At 39.7% G+C, this 20035-nt stretch overlaps 2 protein-coding genes across 5 annotated transcripts; both read left to right on the top strand.

Moving 5' to 3' along the window:
• Nucleotides 1–387: 387 nt before the first annotated feature.
• On the top strand, nucleotides 388–3168 carry ran (RAN, member RAS oncogene family). Its single transcript, XM_034544053.1, has 7 exons — nucleotides 388–640; nucleotides 1494–1551; nucleotides 1683–1767; nucleotides 2161–2286; nucleotides 2398–2585; nucleotides 2674–2844; nucleotides 2985–3168. Exons 2-7 carry the CDS (start codon nucleotides 1519–1521, stop codon nucleotides 3027–3029), a joined length of 648 nt encoding a protein of 215 aa, XP_034399944.1. The 5' UTR covers nucleotides 388–640; nucleotides 1494–1518; the 3' UTR covers nucleotides 3030–3168.
• A 1705-nt stretch (nucleotides 3169–4873) lies between these two features.
• On the top strand, nucleotides 4874–19748 carry stx3a (syntaxin 3A). Of its 4 annotated transcripts, XR_004610030.1 has the most exons (12): nucleotides 4874–5278; nucleotides 10780–10854; nucleotides 11000–11099; nucleotides 11644–11718; nucleotides 11880–11950; nucleotides 12347–12455; nucleotides 12533–12606; nucleotides 13569–13703; nucleotides 14462–14572; nucleotides 16203–16322; nucleotides 16652–19294; nucleotides 19381–19748. XR_004610030.1 is itself a non-coding variant. In XM_034543186.1 (11 exons), the coding sequence occupies exons 1-10, from the start codon at nucleotides 5249–5251 to the stop codon at nucleotides 16290–16292; spliced, it is 870 nt and encodes a 289-aa protein (XP_034399077.1). In that variant the 5' UTR covers nucleotides 4874–5248; the 3' UTR covers nucleotides 16293–16322; nucleotides 16652–19748. The 4 variants fall into 4 exon arrangements, 2 of the variants coding, with proteins under 2 accessions (XP_034399077.1, XP_034399078.1); XM_034543186.1 differs by having other exon boundaries at nucleotides 16652–19748; XR_004610031.1 differs by lacking the exons at nucleotides 16203–16322; nucleotides 16652–19294; nucleotides 19381–19748 and adding an exon at nucleotides 13921–14171 and having other exon boundaries at nucleotides 14462–14577.
• Nucleotides 19749–20035: the final 287 nt, after the last annotated feature.

Consider the following 20035-nt stretch of genomic DNA (forward strand, 5'->3'; position numbering starts at 1 on the left):
CAAACAATCCCTCATCTAGTTATATAACTAAATGTGGTGATTTGCTGCTTCTGTTTTATATCACAGTAAATATATGTGGGTTCACTGGCCAACAAAACAAGTAACTAAATCAATTTGACTGCTTTTCTCTGTCTTTTATGATGAAACTAGTTAAGTTTTGGAAAATGTAACCCTGGGAAGTTGTGATGAGCATTTGTTACTTTTCTGATAGCCCAACAAAGTAATTGATTTATCTAGAAAATAACCATCAAAATCATTATTGTTATCATATTTTTTAAATTGAGTTAAAATGGTAAATACTAGTAAATGTTCAAGATATGCATAGCATATAGTTACAGTCTATTATCTCTGTGCAGGGACTAGGACGTCCCACCCGATCCCAGATATAACGTTAAGTGTCTTGTTAAGATTAACTGTTAGCTGACCTGCTGAATCATGGTCTGTGAAATGCTCGTTTCTCATAGGTTTTTACCGCTGCGGTGATCACATGATATGGGCGGAAACTGACTCATACGCCACGCTGAATCTCCCGCGAACGCAGCCATTTACCTCTTTTCTCTCTTAGTAGTTACACCGGTTTTGTGGGTCTCTACATTTTCCTCAGAACAGGCCATCCGATTCTTCCTAGTTTGTTTTTCGGGTAAGTGAGTTAAAACAATGGGGGAACTTGAAGGTATTGTTGGGGGGGGGGGGGGTTTAGTAATGTGGAGTGCAGCGACTTGAGGCTTCAGTAGCTACATTAGGCCGTTGGTTTTCTTGTGCTAACGTAGCCGTTAGCTCTGAAAAGAATGGCTTCCATGCGTTGCTAGCTAACATGTTAGCTCTCCGTCATTTCACTGCTTTGTTCTTGAGACCAGTTTATATTTATCTAATTAAGTGCATTTACTGCTGTTAAACTAAATCAATATTGAACGTGTGAAGTCGGTTTGAATCGGTATGTTTTTGTTCGAGTTGTCTTATCAACCGCAACATGGAACACATTAGCTGGTGTTCCAGTTCGATTGTTCCAGTCGAACGAGAAAAAGTGCGCTCTCGCGGCGAATGGCGCACTCCGACTCGAGACCGGAACGTTAGCGTTGTTAGCAACTGGTAACCGTTGGAACAACGGGTCCAAAGCAGCAGTAGTCGTTATTATAAATGCAGTAAGCTGCTTTCCATGAGTTGCAATTTGAACAACAGTGGCACATTAGCTCGTCGGCATGTTAGCGTGGATAGAAAGTGATATAATTGGGCAACAGTAGGTACGCTACACGTGAAGCGAACAAGCGTTGCAGTTTCACGTTATGTTTGGCTGTAAAGTAAACTGCTTAAAAGGAACCAATATTAAACCCTGAGGAAAATCCCGTCGCCACTTTCCACCAAATGTAACAACGGTAGCGTTAATAGCTAACACCGCTAGCCCCTGTTACAAGACGACGGTTAAAAGACCGTTTCAACGTGACCAGGAGGAGGACGAGAACGTGCTAAACATCCCGTTTTGTTTTTTTACTCAGGTAAATCGCAACCACGGCGGACTCAATGGCACAGTGTGCACCGGTGGCGGTGTTTAAGGTAAGTTCTGTGTAACGAGTGGGTTTGTACGTTAGGACGCGGGTGACGATACATGTGGTGGTCAGCTAGTTAGCTGTGCTAACAGTCCGTGTATAAAAACAGTCTCCTCTAACCGCTCTGTTTCCCGACAGCTTGTTTTGGTGGGAGATGGAGGCACCGGGAAAACAACCTTTGTGAAGAGGCACATTACAGGAGAGTTTGAGAAGAAATATGTTGGTAAGTCCTTGTGTGGTAATAAGTGCATGACACAAAAGTATATGGTTGAACTAACTGAAATTAGGCAGACAGGGCCCTGGCTAAGGCCTCTAAGTAACACAGGATGTTTTCCTAAAAATCTGTATTGTAACTTCATAGTCTGATCCTCTGATTGTGCTGATCAGTAAAGTGCTTAACTATTATATAACCTTTTATTTGGCAAAGGAAATCTAATCCATCAAGGCAAACTAGTGCAATTTCTGTAGATTGTGACTTAAATTGTAATTGTGCTAATTAATCAATTACACTTTCAGTTAATCCTACTAATTTGTCCAGCACTTGCCGAAAATAATCTTTTTCAACAGTTTTCCCCTTTCTTGTTCTCATACATCTTTTCTTTGCTTGTAATTCTAGCTACGCTGGGAGTAGAGGTGCACCCGCTGATGTTCCACACCAACAGAGGAGCCATCAAGTACAATGTGTGGGATACAGCTGGTCAGGAGAAGTTTGGAGGCCTGAGAGATGGATACTACATTCAAGGTGCTTGTCACAATCCTTAGCGGGCTGTTATGGTTATTAAACCTTGATCACTGTAAATTAAAAACCCTGCTATTTGAATAATATGTTAAAACTTCTCTACTACCTTCACAGCTCAGTGCGCTATCATCATGTTCGACGTCACCTCTCGCGTTACCTATAAGAATGTGCCCAACTGGCATCGTGACTTGGTCCGTGTCTGCGAGAACATTCCCATTGTCCTTTGCGGCAACAAGGTGGATATCAAAGACAGGAAAGTCAAAGCCAAGGCCATTGTGTTTCATCGCAAGAAGAACCTGCAGGTAACAGTGCTCACAAAATGCTAATAATTATAGAAAGCATTGGTTTGAGTCTTTAATTTACAACTGTCATAAACTGCTCTGTCCCCAGTACTACGATATTTCTGCCAAGAGTAACTACAACTTTGAGAAGCCCTTCCTGTGGCTAGCAAGGAAGTTAATTGGTGACCCCAACCTGGAGTTTGTGGCAATGCCTGCCCTTGCTCCCCCAGAAGTCCAAATGGACCCCAACCTTGCTGCAAAGTATGAGGAAGAGCTTCATGTGAGTATGACCATCCAGGTGCTATGTCTGTTAGGTGACTAGTATATTTGAATCGAACATGGTTCAAAATGGATAATGAAAAAACTCTGCAACAATTAACATTGGAAATCTGACATTGTATCTTGTCTCCTCATGTCCAGGTTGCATCACAAACAGCGCTCCCAGATGAAGAAGATGACCTCTAACCTGTTACCTCAATGTTCCCCCTATCTCACCCCAAATGTTGACAGGAAGTTGTTGGAGTTTTGCCCCTTACTGTAAAATCCCTTTTCAGATTTTTTATTTTTGAATTTTTTTTGTTTGTTTTAAAACTAAGAAAAAAAATCTGGTGGAAAAGTTGTAGTTCTAATTTCACTGTATAAGACACACCACCCTAGTGTTGTTGTAGGCATGGCAACGTGCTACTCTTCATCATCGAGCACCCTCCACTGCACTTACCCAGCTCACATAATGCTGTTGTACGGTGTATTGGAAGCACTAAGGGGAGTAAACTTTGAATAAAACATTCTCAATATAACATGTCTGTTGATTTTAATTTCCCTGCACAGTAGTCACGCAGATACTTGACATTGAACGTTTCCTAGAAGGCCTTTTTTAAGGGAAGACTTTTGAAAACAATGGTGTTTTTAATGATCACTTATGAAAGGCCTATTATAGTATTCTTTATCTATTAATCTGGCCAAAATAACAAAGCAACTCATAAACTTGGTGTTTAAAAGTACTTGATGGGCCTTAAACCTGACATGAAGCTCAGCTGCCATTTGTAGTCTGCTCCACTGTACTTTGAGAACAAAAAAGAGTGAGGGGAGGTCCAATGGGGCACAATGATTGGGCTTTAATACATCAGCATATGAAGAGATATTACACAGGGCGTTGAATCATTGAAGACTTTGTAACTTCACACACTGGTGGCCACCAGGTGTCAGGCATGTTTTTTCATTCAGAGCACACTGGACAACAGGATTATGTAATAGATTTACGCTGCATGTTCATGGTGATGTGTGTCCTCCACCCAGCTGTTACTACAGGGTTCGAATGCTACTTCATACATCCTCGAGATTGCAGTAATTATAACCCATTATTTGTAAATTGGAAGAAACACCAACAGCCAGTTCTCGCATCAATTGTCTCCACTCGATCACTGGTAGAGCAATGCTCCTCATTATATTTAGATGGATATCCAGGGTCCTTCACCATCAGGCCCCGATAAAACCACCAGCTTGGGTTTTATGCCAATTTAGTTTTCTACCAACATTTACATATTTAATAAATAACATTTCTCTCTTAGCTGACCTCTTAGCATGAGTTTTCCCAACTTTATAAAGACAGGTTGTTCTCTAGCTGAGTTTAAAGCGGTGTAGTTGTTTATATTACAGACAAAGATATATTGCTGCTGATGCTTTTACTGCACTGCGTTACAAACTCAACTATTGCCATAAAAATTGTTGCTATAATATTGGGCTCTGCATTCAAGCTACATTCTAAAAGTGGAAATGCAAGATTTCTACATGCTTCAGCTTTTTATTAATACGAATTGGGGTCTTGAGGTGGAATATGAAACTGCTACAGACGGAATCAAAATAGGTCCTCTTGCTTTCAATTGTTGATCATTTATAAATCTAAGTTAACTTAAATTGAACGTCTTTGAGATATGATCAAAAGCTCCAGAAGTGAACCTTTTGGTGAGATTTTTTTCAACCTGCTTTCATTGTTTTGTTCAACAGTGTGTCACCTTAATTAAGCAGGTAGAACCAAAAAATAAACAGTTATTGAAAAAGAGAGACCATTGTACAAATGTGCACCCCAACCTTTCTTTTTAAGATCCAATTGTGATATCAGGGACAGTAGATTAATTGATGTCAGATTAAATGGCCTTTTTAACCGTTTTTTCCTCGGCAGGTCAATGTTCAACTTGATTTTAAGCAGTGCAGAGTTTATCATTCCTACAACACCTGAATGCATCACTTGTGCAGGTGGCTCAGGGCGTGGCTTCATCTCAGAGGATATGGATTTGTCTGCGCATGCGTGAGCTAGAAAAGTGCGTTTTAGAATGATTACTGTTGGCCAGCGCAGAGACAGATTATAGAGCTCTACACAACTGTTGTTTTAATCCCCTGGGCGAGGAGATTTAGCAAAGAAAAAAACACTGGTTTTAAACCCAGCAGCCATATTGTATGGAAAAACGAAGGAAAGACTCCGCTTTTCTGAAAAGGTCGTTTACTCATACACCTCTCTCAAGACTTTTGGGGAGTTTAATTGTTTTTCTTACTGGCGGTGGGTTTCTCTCGGACAACTAGCTTGCCAGCTGGTTGCGGAATTCTCAGATTGGGACTAGTTTTTGAGCATTTTTATACAATATTGGGATCATCTTTTGGTGTACGGTGTTCAAATATCCGCGTGAAACATGAAGGACCGATTGGAACAACTTAAAGCGGTAAGTAATGTCCAGGAAATCTACATGTTCCTTCTAGTGTCTTCTTTTCTTCCAGTATTGTCTTCTCGTATACCTCAAAGGCCATCTGTAAAACGTTTCTCATAGAAAGAAATGAAGATTAGTAAAACCATTTCCCCTTTTTACTATTCTAAATGTAACTTAAAATAGTTGACACATAACATACTAATGATTTGAGCCAGTGGTGTACCGGTTGATGACATAACTCCTGATGGAGATAGTAACACTGCAGGTGGATACATGATTTGAAATGGGGATGATAGGTCAAAGTCATACTGACATTACTTTACGTTTCTTGACATGCAGCAGCCATTTTTTTGGTTTGTCAAAGATGTATTGTATGTAGTATAATAAAAAGTGTATTAGTTGAACTGTATCAGCGGATACCATTTTACAAGGGCGACAATTGGTGCTCTTAATTCCTACATTTAGATGTAAATCGAGCTTCACATGATACTCGCCTCAGCAATGGTCTAACAACGGATTAGTCATTCTTTTTTATGTCACGGAAGATGCCGTAAAAGATGAAAAGATAAGTCAATTATTAATTTTATTCATCGACTATGATCGTTGAAGTGATTTATTATGCAACATTGTCAAAATACTCTGGTTACAAATGTGTTTTTAAGTATCTGTTTTGAATGAATGTTAATTGAAGATCTTGGACGTGGACATTTGGATGGACATTACTGTCATGTATCTTCTAAAGTTTTCCGTAAGTCGTTAATCAATGATTGCAGTAAACAATATATAGACTAATCAATACTGAAAATATCACATGCAGTCCGAGTTGTCATTACTACTAGACACATCACTGTTAAAATGATCTACAGTTGGGATGCTTTGAACTAGAATACTTTTTACCTTTTTTGCCATCACAAATAAATCAAATATATTAAACACAGTATTTATATTTTCCCTATACAAAATGTAAGGGAATGCCTTGATCCAATTGTAACCAAAAGTTGGGATATGTTGCCATAGCTACCTGAAACTGCTGGCCAAATATATATCTGCTGCCGCCCTCCCCCATCTGTAATCTCACACAGCTGGCTTCTTTTCATGCAAAGGAAGTACAGATCATAAATGGGCCAGTCGGTATAAGACTACTGTATATGTCAACACCTGTAAAACATCGATAAAACTAAGTTCTCTAGTTCATCCCTTTTAGTTTTTGTCCAATCTTAAGTCTTCTCTTTCTTTGTCATTCTTCTTTATTCACATGTGTTGCCCTCCTTGAATGTAATATGTAACTTGTTGGCAGTAAACTAGGGTAAATATTGATGCATGTTTGCATGTGTGTGTCACCTGATAGACTTGGAAAAGAGGAGCACAACAAGAACAAGAAATGCTGAGTTTTGGTTTCACCTGGGGCTATGGTCACATGTGATCGTTTATACTGTATGCTGTTAAACATTTTTGCAATCAAAACCCCATGTAGTTTCATTGACATTAACTTGACAGCTGGTTTCTGTATTTTAGGCTCTTTGTTCCCCTCATGGTATTTTTTTCCAGTGAAAGCCTTATCCTCAGTTCTGTGTGCACAGAGTTGTTACCCTGAAAGCTAATATGGCTTCTTCTGTAGCACATGGAGTTTTTAAATCCCTTGTCAGATGTTAGCGCTGCATTAACACACGTCCTGATGGAGTGTTTTGCCTTCTGTCACCGCATGCTGCTGTAAATCTGACCCCATGTCCCTGTCCTGCTGCTGTTTTTGGTTAGTGGCTCATTTTCTAAATCATCCCGTGAGAAAATTTAGTAAATTGGCCTTCAACTAACTTTTATTATTGATGAATCTGGCAGAATGTACTCAGGTTGGTCTAATAAAATGTCCCAAAAACAATGGAAAATTAAAAGGTGCACTTCTTCGGTGTTGCACTCAGCTTTATTATCACCCGCCAGTACATTAGATTAAATGTCATTTCGCTGACACTTTTATCCAAAGCGACTTACAATCATGTTACATTAGACACAGCTACAGGGAGCAATTCAGGGTTAAGTGTCTTGCTCAAGGACACATTGACTAGGGCGGGGATTGAACAGCCAACCCCCTGATTGAAAGACAGACCTGCTAACCACTGACCCACAGTCACCCATAGTGAGTGGGAGTCAGCAGGCAGTCAGTGGCAGTATAAAAACTCTTTTAAAAAAAGAGGGTTTTGAGAAATTGTGAATTAATGTGACCATAAGAGGTCTTTGACATGCAGCCATAACTGGAATGAGCTCCCTAAGGACACCAGGACAGCAGGAAGTCTCTACATCTTCCGCCGCAAACTAAAAACACATATTTTTCGACTATATCTTAAATAAAAAAGTTGAACTTAAATGGCACTTATAACACTTTGTAGTTTGGCTTCCTTGAAAAAGAGTTTGTACTCTCATGGTTGAATGCACTTATTGTAAGTCGCTTTGCATAAAAGCGTCAGCTAAATGAAATGTACATTATTACATACAACTAAGCAATTCCCTTAGAAATGACTCGCTCAATTTCTTTGAAGTTTGGCCTCTTTTGTTTGAAAAAATTACTTAATTGATTAATCAATTATCAAGATTCTTCTTCTAGTAATCAACTAATTGATTAATTCACAAGTTATGCAGTGTTCACATTATTCTTATTTTATATGACCACCTTTTCAGCTCACTTGAGCCTTAGTGCACTCCCATCGCTCTCGTCGTCATTTATGATCCTCGGAGACAAAGTCTGACAGTAAATCACCTCCCAGTTTCTGTAAAATGACGGAGTCACAGGAAAGATAGTGCGTGTGTGTGTGTGTGTGTGTGTGCGAAATGTTCTGTTTGAGTGTCTAGAAAAGCGCTATATAAATTCAAATTATTATTAATACTATATGTGCTCAACCTGTATGTGTGTCGAGGCTGACAGGATGAGCTCAGTTTGTCATTGCACATCTGACTTTCCAGATCGACCAGTACAACACAGTCTTATAATGTTGGCTCTAATGAAACCGTGTGCTCAGAGAGCTGGTCAGTTTATGTTTTTGTCTTCCTCCGTGTAAACCCTCTGTTGAGTCGTGCGTTATGCAACGTGACATATGGTGCTTTGTATTCAGAACAAGCGTAATTAAGTGATTTGAATAAAAGGAACAAGCTAGCATCCAAGCTAACGTATCATTCACTCACGCAGCGTATGCTCTGTTTTTCTTATTGGTTTTTGATGATTACACAATCTCCATGTCACAGCATGAGGCAATAGATTAAAGCATTTTTGGATAAAAGAGAAAATCTAATGAGTTGCTTCTTGGTTCACTCCGTCAGTCAACATTTTGACACAGTAGCACAGATGTGACCTTGTAGGGTTTGTTCACATTATATTGGTTTATTTTGAAAAAAGGATTAAAGAATGTGTGTGATTTTCCCATTAACATTCGACACATTACTGAATAAATTTAATGTATTTCCAGAATACACTCGTCTTAAACATTAGATCATCTCACACTACTGAACATCAAGGGTTGCACTGTGCATTAAACAACTTCCAACCCCCATGTAGGGGTCCAAAACAAGGCTAGTGTATATATTTATTCTGAGTAAGATTTTTAACCAAAGTAATGAAGCAAGTCTCAGTCGGTCTTCCAATGGGTGTTTCCAGGTGGAGTCATATGATGAGCAAGTGAGTTTAATGAGGAACGTTGTAAAAGGTTTTCTTCATGAAGTGGGTAAAGTCACTCTGTGTGTGTGTGTGTGGCCTTTGGCTGCTTGGTTTGTTAAAGCATTTGTTGCACACGACCGTCCCTTTTGCTCTTATTTCTGATGAATGAGACACACTGGGAGGAAGTTGTGCTTGTTCTTATCTCGCTGTTGCAGAAGTGTTGTGTGAGGGAGTATGGTGTTGAGGCCAGAGGGCTGCAGCTGTATGTTCGCTGAATAACTCACAGAGAGCTATGAAAACAAGCAGTGTGTTTGTGTCCAGGGAACTTTATGTTACTTCACAGCTGTTGTTAATTACAGCAGCCTGAACCAAATGTCTACATTTGCAATTCAAATTCAAAAAGACGTGCTGGTGCATTGAATGGAAGTTCCCACTGGGGCTGCAACTGCCACTTATTTCCATCATTGATTAGTCTGCTGTATTATTTCCTTGATCACTTTGTTCATAAAATGTCTGACAATAATAAAAGAAATAAAGCGCCCATTATGTATGAGTTCTACAGCCCTAAGGTGATGTGATAAAATGACTTGTTTTATTTGACCAACCCAATAAGAATAAACTGTAACGTGTTCTTTTGGAAGTTAAAGAATAATTATAGTTACGGAGTTGCTGTAGCTGAAGTGTAACACAAGATTGCTTGTTTAGAGATTGAGGTGATATGAGAGAGCAGGGAAGTCGACGAGGCATTTCTCATGCCTTGACTTTGATTCAGTCTGACTTTCTCCAGGAAAGTCAAGTGTCCACATTTGAGACTTGCATTACAAAACAGAATATCTGTTTTCGAGTTTAGTCGGCCAGCAACACTCTGTAGTTGTATAGGTGAAACGCAATATTTTGTAAAATGCAGAAGTAATTAGAAGGGAGGGAAACAAAGTGAGCTCACTGTCTCTTTCCACTCATTGTTTCAGTCGTGTAACTCCGTCACAGCATGGCCCTGTGATGTCTGTTTACACGGAGCCTTTGCTGTGGTTTCTTATAGTTCCTGGAGCCCGGCCCTAATGCTTCACCGTGTAAATATTCACCAGCAGCCACTGCCCTGTGTTTACTGACTGTCCTTGTGACGTATATCGAGGGGAACCTTCTGATATAAGTTATTGGGTGAAGGCTGATTAGGATCACACCAATATTTCTGACATATGTCACGCTGAGCTGCTAACCAAGAAGCAATTTTGTTTACGGTCTAAATGTCATTCAGCGACTTTGTACCCTGAGAAGAAATACATTTCTATACAATGACTCTGTAGTATTGGAAATGAAAATAGTGAAAAACAATTGGCAGTATTTTCACAACATATCAGTCTTCAGAATTCAGTCTATGGGTATTGGTCTATAAAAAGTTAGACTTAATTGAGAGCTGATTATAACAATGTTGATTTAATTTGTTTTTATTGTGGTTATGTATGATTTGGGGCTGGGTATCAAATCACAATACTTATGGGAGTTGTCGTTGCATGCTTGTTCAGATTATTAGTTTTATTTACTTACTATATGACTTATTCTTGTGAATTGATTATTTTATTTCCTGGTTTTAATATTAGTTTTGCTAATTTTCATCTGTATTTGATATGGACAATGTTCTTGCACAGTGTTGATACAGAATACATATTGTGTTAAATATATTTTAAAAAATATGTTGAAAGCAAGTTTGTATCCCTTAAACTAACGTATTGGAAACAGTATTGTTTTTGTATCTCTCCTGAAAATCATTGTTTGTTTGTAGAGCACCGTTTAACAACAAGGGCATTCATAACACCTAGAAGGGCATTAAAAACTAGGTTGAAACAGACTTTACTTACTTTTACTTTTATTCTGTCAGACGTGTGATCAAGATGATGACGAGGTGGAGATTGCTATGGACAATGCGGCCTTCATGGACGAATTCTTCTGTCAGGTCAGTGTTACTCTCAGTGCATTAGTGTGTCGGGGCTGTTTCTACTGATTCACTTGTATTTATAAAGGCATGCAAGAGTTAATGTCTTACCTGTTGTCATTCACATGTATTTCTGATTGAAGAAGTGTCTATGTGTTTGTTTCAGATTGAGGACATCAGGAGCAGTATTGATAAAATTGATGAGAATGTGGCTGAAGTCAAAAAGCTTTTCTCCGTCATCTTGTCTGCTCCCACATCAGATCAGAGTAAGATACTTGCTTTTCTTCCTGTACTTGCTCCTTTTTTTCTCTCTCCTCTGCAAATGTATTCAATTCAATTCAGTTTATTTTGTATAGCCCAATATCACAAATTACAAATTTGCCTCAGAGGGCTTTACAATCTGTACACATACGACATCCCTGTCCCAGGACCTCACATCGAACATATTCACCCAACCCGTCTCCCTTACGGTGAGGATATATTCTTACCTCACCCTAACCCTATTTGAAAAGAGCCATTCAATTGTTTGTGTCCCAAAATGAATTCAATCCGACTTTTGTGGAGAGGAACTAAGCTACCTGTTGTTGTACCCAGTGAAAGCAACATTCAAAAAGTATTGTGATTTTTTTTTTTTGTCTGAACATTTCAGAAAATCCTTTTGACAGACTGAGGATCTTTCCCTTGCATCATTTAAATGTTAACTTGATTTGGGAGCATTATTAGTTTATTAGTACTTGTAATAAGTGGGTTTCTCTCACCCATCGTCACACTCTTAGCTGTTTATTGACACGCCTCTTTCTTTCTTTGTAGAAACCCAGGATGACTTGGAGGCAATCACCAACGACATAAAGAAGATGGCTAACAATGCAAGAAACAAACTCAAGAGTGAGTCAGGACACGCGCACACACGCACAGCTTGTCAGTCTATACAATAAAAGGAATGTTGAATTGCTTTAATGTGAACTGTTGTGGAAGAATTAAACAATGATGTGATGTGAAGTTGATTTTAACGCAGTCATGAATCAGTAGTTTGGATTGCTTCCCAGCCATCGAGAGGAATCTGGAGTCAGAGGAGCAGGAGAGGGTGTCTGCTGACATCCGGATACGTAAATCACAGGTAAATGATGTCCAACTGAAGTTTCCTCTATTTCTTTCTCAAATTCAAACTTGACAGGCCTATGGGCATGAAAGAAAAGGGGAAGAGAAGAAAAGCAATTGGCCTACATGTATTAAATATTGTATTGAAAAACATTAATTGAAAACGGAGCTTTCAAAGCTACAACAGACTGATATAATTTATTATTATAATTAGTCGTTATAGGTATTTTATTATTATTACTCTTATAAGTATTATTATTAATATATATTTTGAAACATTTGTCTTTGACATAAAAAGAAGATATGTCAGATGTGTCTGGGCTCTGAAGTTTATGCCTGATTTGAGACGAATGGTGACAATACTGCCATCTAGATTACTTCTGTGCTAACTCCTTTTTTCCCTGTTGTCTCCCAGCATGCAGTCCTGTCCAGGAAATTTGTGGAGGTAATGACAAAGTATAATGAAGCTCAGGTGGACTTCAGGGAGAGGAGTAAAGGACGTATTCAGAGACAACTAGAGATCAGTGAGTGATGGCTATAATAAAACCATGTGATCGTCTCACAATCTTCTTTGTCATAATCTTGTTCCTTTCCTCTTCAGCTGGACAAGCAACAACAGATGATGAACTTGAAGAGATGTTGGAAAGTGGCAATTCTGCTGTGTTTACGGCAGGGGTAAGTGTGTGTGTGTGTGTGTGTGTGTGTGTGTGTGTGTGTGTGTGTGTGTGTGTGTGTGTGTGTGTGTGTGTGTGTGTGTGTGTGTGTGTGTGTGTGTGTGTGTGTGTGTGTGTGTGTGTGTGTGTTGTGTGTGTGTGTGTGTGTGTGTGTGTGTGTGTGTGTGTGTGTGTGTGTGTGTGTGTGTGTGTGTGTGTGTGTGTGTGTGTGTGTGTGTGTGTGTGTGTGTGTGTGTGTGTGTGTGTGTGTGTGTGTGTGTGTGTGTGTGTGTGTGTGTGTGTGTGTGTGTGTGTGTGTGTGTGTGTGTGTGTGTGTGTGTGTGTTATTTATAGGATCCACTGGGCCTCGACACTGATCACAATGTGGTTGAACTGAGAAATAGCTCAGTAAAACTCCAAGTGCCTCGTATCATCTGGTTAAAGATTAGCTGGGCTTGTGATCTGTCCCGTTGGACTCAAAGTCAGTTTGCTTTCTTAAGTGCTGCAAACCCCAAACAGCAAATGGGCAATGACTAATCTTTTTGTGAGCTGCTTGAAACGGCTGAGAAAATGAGCACCAGTGTGTCTCAACTGATCCGACTACCACACAAAGCATTTCCAGTGGTGAGAAAGCCTCTCCATGCATACTTTGCTCATAGAATGGTTGTATCCAATGCAGTTCGGGAAGAATGTTCGGCACAGGGATACACATACCTGCAGCCGCAGCCACAATGATCAGAAGACATAAAGATGAAATACTAAAGGCCCAGTATGTAGGAGTTTGGAGGATCTGTTCGTTACCACTTGTGAGTTCACGTTACCGGAGTCTTGGAAAAGAAGGAGTTAGCCGAGGGATTGCAACCACACTGCTAGATGCCTACAAATCCTCCACACGGTCCCTTTTTAATGTGACCTGGAGACCAACCGTCATTTAGACTTTTTTTGTTGTTGTGCATGTTTATCTGAAACCTCTCCTCTCCACAGATTGTGGACGCTGGGATCTCAAAACAAGCTCTAAGTGAGATTGAAGCCAGACACAAAGACATTGTCCGTCTGGAAAGTAGCATCAAGGAGCTGCACGATATGTTTGTAGACATCGCCATGCTTGTGGAGAACCAGGTACGCTCCTCCATGTCCATCTGCCCATCATTTTGTCCACCTGACAATTACTTCAGGAACTTCTCATTTTTTCCATTCATTTATTCATTCATTCTTTACTTTTCCTACATGGCTTTGTGTTTGATCGTGACTGCATTCAACTCTTTTTCTCTTGGTTATTTCTTCCCGTCTCCGCTGTGGTTTGACTTTCAACCTGCATTTGTTTCCTCTTTTCCAGCTCCATGCCTTACACCTCTTTACACCTTTTATTCTCACTGCCACCACCATCTCATCCCCCAACATTGATGGAACCAACACAAATGCATTTAGTAAGCTGTACCAGTAAAGCATCTTCGTAGAAATGAGCGCAGACGTCGCACTAGAATTCATACAAACGCATATTGTTGATCGCTGTTTATGCGTAAATAAGTCTAACCACATATTTCTTACTGCTTGAACCATGCTGTCTGAGGGAAAGGCTTGTTTGAGGTAAGGGCTACAATGCTGCTGTCTGTGTTGTGTGATTTCCCCACGATACTTTCGTAGCCATTTTTTATTTCCAGCTTTTAGTCTGAAGAGGTCAATGTCAGCATGAACATAATGCTTCTCTCTGACATTCAAAACACAGCTCCTCATGGAGTCATTATTGAAGCTGTCAGTTTATTAACAGTAGACTGTAACGAGATGTATTACTTTGTGTATTTAAACCAATGTTCTGAACTGCTCCTCTGCTGGTGGTGTGTTGCTCTGTATCTTATTGATTTTTCTGTGTTTTTCAGGGTGACATAGTTGACAACATAGAGCAGAATGTATCCAAGTCAGTGGACCATATCACAGTGGCTAAGGAACAGACCAAAAAAGCTATAAGGCATCGGACCAAAGCCCGCAAGGTAATGTAATGTAGCCAACGGCTGCTCCAGTCTGCTGGTGACCTCTTCCTGTTGTATTATTCCTGCCTATTATCTTGTCACAGTTTGACACATTTAAACCACACAGTGTGCATACAGATCCCACTCCCTCGGCGCTCTCTCTCTCTCTCTCTCTCGTTGTTTTTAAAAACATATTTTTTCGTTGCTTTCCGTCACCTCTGACGCCGTGCCCCATGTTAGGGCGGGATGATTGAGAAGATTGAGAGCAACATGGACCAATCAGTGGGCTTTGTGGAGCGGGCCGTAGCGGACACAAAGAAAGCTGCAAAGTTTCAGCAAGAGGCTCGCCGTGTGAGTGACCACAATCGGGAGGAGTGGTCCGGTTTCCCAAAAGCAGCAAAAATAGCGTTTACAACTTTACCCTAAGATCAATGCTATTCAAATTCAAATCAGTACAAAGGGAAGAGAGATAGGACAAATTAAATGGACTAGATTTAGTAATACAGGACAATGATTGAGTCAGATTTGAGTTGCAACCCTGACCTTGCATTCTAATATGATTAAGTAATTTAAGCCATGTGAAAATGTACCAGGGACGTCAAAGATCCCTCTGCTCAACTACAGAGCAGTAGTTAACATGTATAGCTTAGACTGCACTATCCCAGATCATACAAGTGTCACAAGTGGTTCCAACAGAGAACTATACAGCATCAAAAATAACAGCCCCCTCAAAGATGCAAAAGACACAAAAAATGCAGGGTTGACCTGACCGACCTTTTGCCTTATGTCGGCCAATCAAACACATGTTCCTGGTGAATTACTTTGTAACATGCTTTTTGTTTTACAGTTTACCTTGTGATCATCACATTAAGAGATGACATTATTATTGTTATGATAAATGGTGTTAAAGAGTTGTAAAACTCTTCTGCTGTGCAGTTTTGTAGCATCTAAAATGCCTTCAAACTCATTACTCAAGCTGGCCATCCTATGCAGCTCCTTCGAAGCCCAGTTAGCTATGACATTTTAACACAAAGATGCTTTTGGGAAACCTGCCAGAATGAAGACCATCCCCACCATCAAGACCCTGATCTTTACCTTGATCCTTATCTGTGATGACCCAGTACCCTCCTACCTGCTCTCCAGCACCAAAACCACACCTTCCCACACCTTCCCACACACACACACACACACACACACACACACACACACACACACACACACACACACACAGACAGAGCCTCTACACTCTTCTTTCTCTCTGTTCTATCTCATGGCGGCGACATTATTTTTTGTTTTTTCCTGTGTTTGAGGATATTGCTTGTTAGCCTCAGGCTGTTTAAGCACGTCTGTGAAAGTTACTTGTTCACTGATGAGTTAACATAAAGTCAATACTGTTGCACCAAGACAAAACTGGTTTATCAGACTTTTACAAAACTGATGCTCTTGGTTTGTGTGGTTGCCAAGCTACAAGAAGAGTTAATGATATTTTGTACATATTCCCTCATATACATATTCCCAAAACTAGCACAAATACTATACAACTTCCAGTAGTAGATTATATTATTGTTGCACAAATGAATAATGTACTTCTTGTTGTTTCCCACTGAGAATTATCCTGATGGTACTGTATGTACTTGGTTGTTCCCAACAGAAAATGGTGATAATAGTGGTGGTTGTGGTGGTCTTGCTGGCCTTACTAGCTCTCATAATCGGGTTGTCTGTGGGATTGAAGCAAAGGTGATGAGCTATTTGAATATGAGGAGCACTAAGGGTGAGTAACTCTGGAGCAAATAAGCTCTGTAGTGCCACAATGGATGTATGAAACATACTTGGGAAAAGGGTTTGCGCACTCTTTCCTTTGGTGCTCTATGTGTGTTTGTTTTCTTTCTATCCACAGAGCTAACTTGAGGTGTGTTTGTGTATATATGAAGTTCTTGGGTGTGTGTGTGTGTGTGTTATTCTTCCTATTCTGCAGCACTCGCCTCTAGTTACTGCTGAACAAACAAGCAGTGCTAGAAGTGAGTTACTTTCAATGTCCCAATGTTCTCAAGTTCCCCGTCATTAATCTCCTGTTGTCTCTCTCTATCTCCCTATCTGTAGAAGATGATCTTAATTGTTGTAGTCTGTGCTGTGGATGTTCTCATCTTCCTCATCGTCATCCTCACCCAGACACGATCACAGGCCTGCTGTTTTTATCATCAGTTATTAATCATCCACTTCATCCTATACTCCGTCAGCTGCGCCACCAAAGACAAAACTGATACTGATGGCTCCATATGGATAAAATGTTTAACTTGCAGATGTACAACTTTTTGGTTGAAGAACAAGTGTTGCATTTTATCTCTGGATAAGAAAGAAGACCACCGAGACTTGGGATATTATAAAACCTTTTTATCCAATCGGACCCGTCTTTCCTGGTCGGTTCGTTTGAGTCCCGCAGGAGGCTTGGACAGTTTGAGGATGCTCTGCTGCAAATGAGGAAATGAGACTGAAGCTGACTGCGTGGAGAGGAAGAGAGAATTGAGAAATAACTGATCATAACGCCACATAATGTCACTTAACATTTCATTGTCTAACATTCAATGCCAAAGAAAGTGTTGAGTGAAATAGATTTGAATGTCCAGTTAGTGGGACCCTTGTGAAGCCTTGTAGAAGCACATCACCTCCCTCGTCATAATCATTGCCTTTTTATGAGCCTTGACACATTCTGTGATTGAAAAGATAGTATATTCACTGTACTTGGAATGTGTTCGTTTAGAGTTTTTTTTTTTTTTTAGCACTTTCACATTTCAAATGATGTCTTTTATTTCTGCAATTAAGCTCAGACAATCATTTGAGTAATAGGATTGTGATTTTATGTGTCGTAGATATGCAACCCTGAATAGGTCTCAGTTCTTTTAACTTGAAGAGGATCGGTGTGCTAACTTATGATTCTTCAGTTTGGAGAGCTCAGTGGTTCTTATTTTAAATATGGAGGACGTCCTCATGGGAACCCATTTCAAACACCGGTGGAGCTTAGATGAGCAAACAAACAAACAAACAAGCTTGGTGCATTAACATGTATCCATTGCTTTAAGGCTTGAAATGCCTGAATATTTGTTTTGTATCTTTGCTAACTTGATACAATGTCAGCTTGACTTTCTACACTTAAAGACATGATTGACTCCATTGTTAAAATCCTGTACAAACATAATGCCTTCGTGCGAAAAGAGAGATTGGTAGTAACACTATCATATTTCAATCTCCGTGCCAGAGTTCCGTAAGTAATAGTAATATATTTATAATACTTTTTGATGACGTTGCAAAGTAAGTCGCAAAGACGGATGAAAGTGTAAAAGGACACTCTAACCTCCAGTAAGATCTCCCTGATTGGTGGTCTTTACTAGTGCGATATGCATTTCCTGGCATATTTTAAATCATATTTATACTGTAAATGTATACCTCAGTTGCCAGTTTATTGGGTACAACTATCTGAAACGAATGCATTAATACAGCAGCCCTGCAATAAATCCTCTTGTCTTGAAGGTTCTTGAATGTTCAGTTTTTCTTGAAATAGCTATTGAGGTATGCTGGTTAATTAAACTTTATGGACCGGCTGCCTGCCAACGTCTGAGACAATTCAACAGCACCAACAAGTACAGCCTCTAAATAGACAATACAGTTGATTTAACACATATCTTAAACAGTTTCAACAAAAACTGTACATAACGCAATGTTTAAAGTACATAACTTTATTGATTTTATCTATCCCTAACAATGTCTGATGTGTTGTGTTCTATACTTTTTTCTTGTTCGAGGGAATTTGAGAGTTTTTAAAACCCAGTGCACATGTCACCAAGAGGCTTTAATTTGGCAGTTAAAGTAATTAAAGGTGACGCCAGCTGTGCATTCAAAGACTGTATGAGAGACATTATGTCCCATCATTTAGAGACTGGTATTTACCACGTCTAGGAGTTCTGTAGCGCAAAGACATCATCTTTTAATGTCAAGTACATTATGAGGGCGGCTGTCTGAGGGAAGTCTTTGTTTCTGTTCGACCAGAGCCTGAATGGTTCTTTTTCATTCTGGTTGAGCTCTTGAAAGTGAGAGTCCATCCCAGCTTTGTCTTTTGACCGCACTCATGCAGCCATCGACTGTTTAATCCTAATGCTTCTATTCAAGCTTTTTTTCTTCACACGCCACCAAGAGAAGGAGGGGAAACTGAAGCAGCTGTACACTGTATAACTTAAGGTGCCACAAATGTTATTGAAATTAAAGATTTTATGTTTTTTAATGACTTGGTTGACTATAGTGTCTACTTGTGACCTCATGCCTGTCCCTTTTGTGAGTGACGGGAAGTGTGTGTGTGTGTGTGTGTGTGTGTGTGTGTGTGTGTGCGTTTATGGGATGGTTGTAGCTGTTGTCAGCAGATTAACCAATGTTACAAAGTACAGTTTTTAAAGCCTGGTGCACACTTTTAAAGAGGTACGTTTTTTCACCTTTTCTCTCTCTTTACACACAAACACACACACACACACCCTGATCTCTGTAACCCTTTGTTCTCCTTCTGATCAATCATTTCCTCAAATCAATGTGTCCATTAGTGTGAGTAATTGTATTGTGTTAAATGCTGTCTGACCAACTTTTTATTTTTATTTTGTATTAAATCAACAGAAAAAGATGATGATTACATTGTGCTGTACCATCATTGGAATCGTTGGATTCTCCTATATCTACAGCTTCTTCTCATAAAAGGTGTTACAGGTAAAACAGCTGCAACCGCCTTTAACACTATGCATTCAATTATTTCAAACTAAATGTTGAATAAGGTCCTTTTTGTGTTTGTGCAGAGTTCCTATGGAAGAGGGTGTCAAGAAAGTTTCCTCAGGCACTTCCTGTGTTTACCCTGACCATTATTTGAATCTAATTTAAAATCGAATAAAAGTATAAAAAATGAACCAAACCAACCCTGTGCACTTACCCTTTTATTAATCATCTTGCTGTATGAAGTGTTTGAAAACGTGTTATAAATGTGTAGATGTGTCTCAGTCTGCCTGTTCGTTACCAGATGGATCAATATGAGACTTAAAATCTTTTTGGACCGTGCTTGTCGGGTGGAGTCTACCGCCTCCTGGTGGTGTTTGGATCAAATCATATTTGTTTATTGTAAGGAAATTATTTCGAAGGATTCATTTAAAAAATAAATGCATGAAGATGATTCTTTTGTTGTTGGCTCCAAAAGTCTATTCATGCTCATACACATAAATATGCCCTTGTCAAACATATCCAATGAAGTAGTATTTTCTGACTTATGTGTTGTCATAATTTGAATACATTATGTGTGATTTTGTTGTGTGTGATCTGTCTGTATGCGTCTGTGCTGCTGAAATGCTCGCACTGATGGTCTTTTCTGTGACAGCGGCTGCCACTCGCTCACTGGCTGCGTGTCAACCCTGTAAAGCCTGTTATGTAATAAATGATTTCTGTGCGTGTGTTGGAGTTGTG

Source organism: Cyclopterus lumpus, chromosome 10, assembly GCF_009769545.1.
Source record: "Cyclopterus lumpus isolate fCycLum1 chromosome 10, fCycLum1.pri, whole genome shotgun sequence".
In the NCBI taxonomy this organism is placed as follows: Eukaryota; Metazoa; Chordata; class Actinopteri; order Perciformes; family Cyclopteridae; genus Cyclopterus; species Cyclopterus lumpus.

Coding starts and splice junctions, on each gene's coding strand:
- ran (XM_034544053.1), top strand. CDS start 1,519: ATGGCACAGTGTGCACCGGTGGCGGTGTTTAAG. Junction 2,287..2,397: donor AGATGGATACTACATTCAAG/GTGCTTGTCACA, acceptor CTACCTTCACAG/CTCAGTGCGCTATCATCATG. Junction 2,586..2,673: donor ATCGCAAGAAGAACCTGCAG/GTAACAGTGCTC, acceptor CTCTGTCCCCAG/TACTACGATATTTCTGCCAA.
- stx3a (XM_034543186.1), top strand. CDS start 5,249: ATGAAGGACCGATTGGAACAACTTAAAGCG. Junction 5,279..10,779: donor GATTGGAACAACTTAAAGCG/GTAAGTAATGTC, acceptor TTATTCTGTCAG/ACGTGTGATCAAGATGATGA. Junction 11,719..11,879: donor TGCAAGAAACAAACTCAAGA/GTGAGTCAGGAC, acceptor ATTGCTTCCCAG/CCATCGAGAGGAATCTGGAG.